This window comes from Buceros rhinoceros, unplaced genomic scaffold, assembly GCF_000710305.1.
Source record: "Buceros rhinoceros silvestris isolate BGI_N320 unplaced genomic scaffold, ASM71030v1 scaffold10133, whole genome shotgun sequence".
NCBI classification, from domain to species: Eukaryota; Metazoa; Chordata; class Aves; order Bucerotiformes; family Bucerotidae; genus Buceros; species Buceros rhinoceros.
The window spans coordinates 21,313-21,791 of NW_010403075.1; the positions used below are offsets into that span (position 1 = coordinate 21,313).

Here is a 479-nt window from a genome sequence, read left to right on the forward strand (position 1 = left end):
TTTTGGGAATGCTGCGTCAAGGGGCTGGCTACTGGGCACCATCCCGGTCCCCGGCACTGCCATCCCCTCACCAACCCCTCCAATTAATCGGTGCACGCAGAATTTCACCATTCGCCAACGTGGAGTTTTCCTTGCTTATGTTTTTGTGGAGTAGACCATGAGCGGGCTTGGGTGAGGAAGCCTGTCCATGTCCAGCCTGGCCAGGTGGCTCTCCACCACTGTTCACCTTCCTGCCCTCCCCAGGGGCCACCTACAGCCCTGCCCCACGTCTGCTCCAGAGAGAAAGCACTTAAAAATCTCTTGTTCATCGTCGTTATCCAGAAGACGTCGGCAAGCCCCTCAGCCGGGGCCAGCTCAGTAGGGGTACTGCTTCTGCTTCTTGCCCGAGAAGCAGGCCAGCCAGGTGCACACCATCATGGCTGCCAGCGCGCCGCCACCCGTGCAGTAGTAGGCCCAGCCGATGTGGCAGGGGGGGTGAG

General features: G+C 60.1%; 1 protein-coding gene across 1 annotated transcript in view; it reads right to left on the minus strand.

Annotated features, from left to right (window-relative positions):
- Positions 1-354: 354 nt before the first annotated feature.
- The window catches only part of LHFP (lipoma HMGIC fusion partner), a 141,884-nt gene continuing 141,759 nt past the window's right edge, over positions 355-479 (minus strand). The window contains exon 3 of the mRNA XM_010132866.1: positions 355-470. Coding sequence (XP_010131168.1) covers positions 355-470 — 116 coding nt within the window. The remainder of the gene's footprint in view (positions 471-479) is intronic.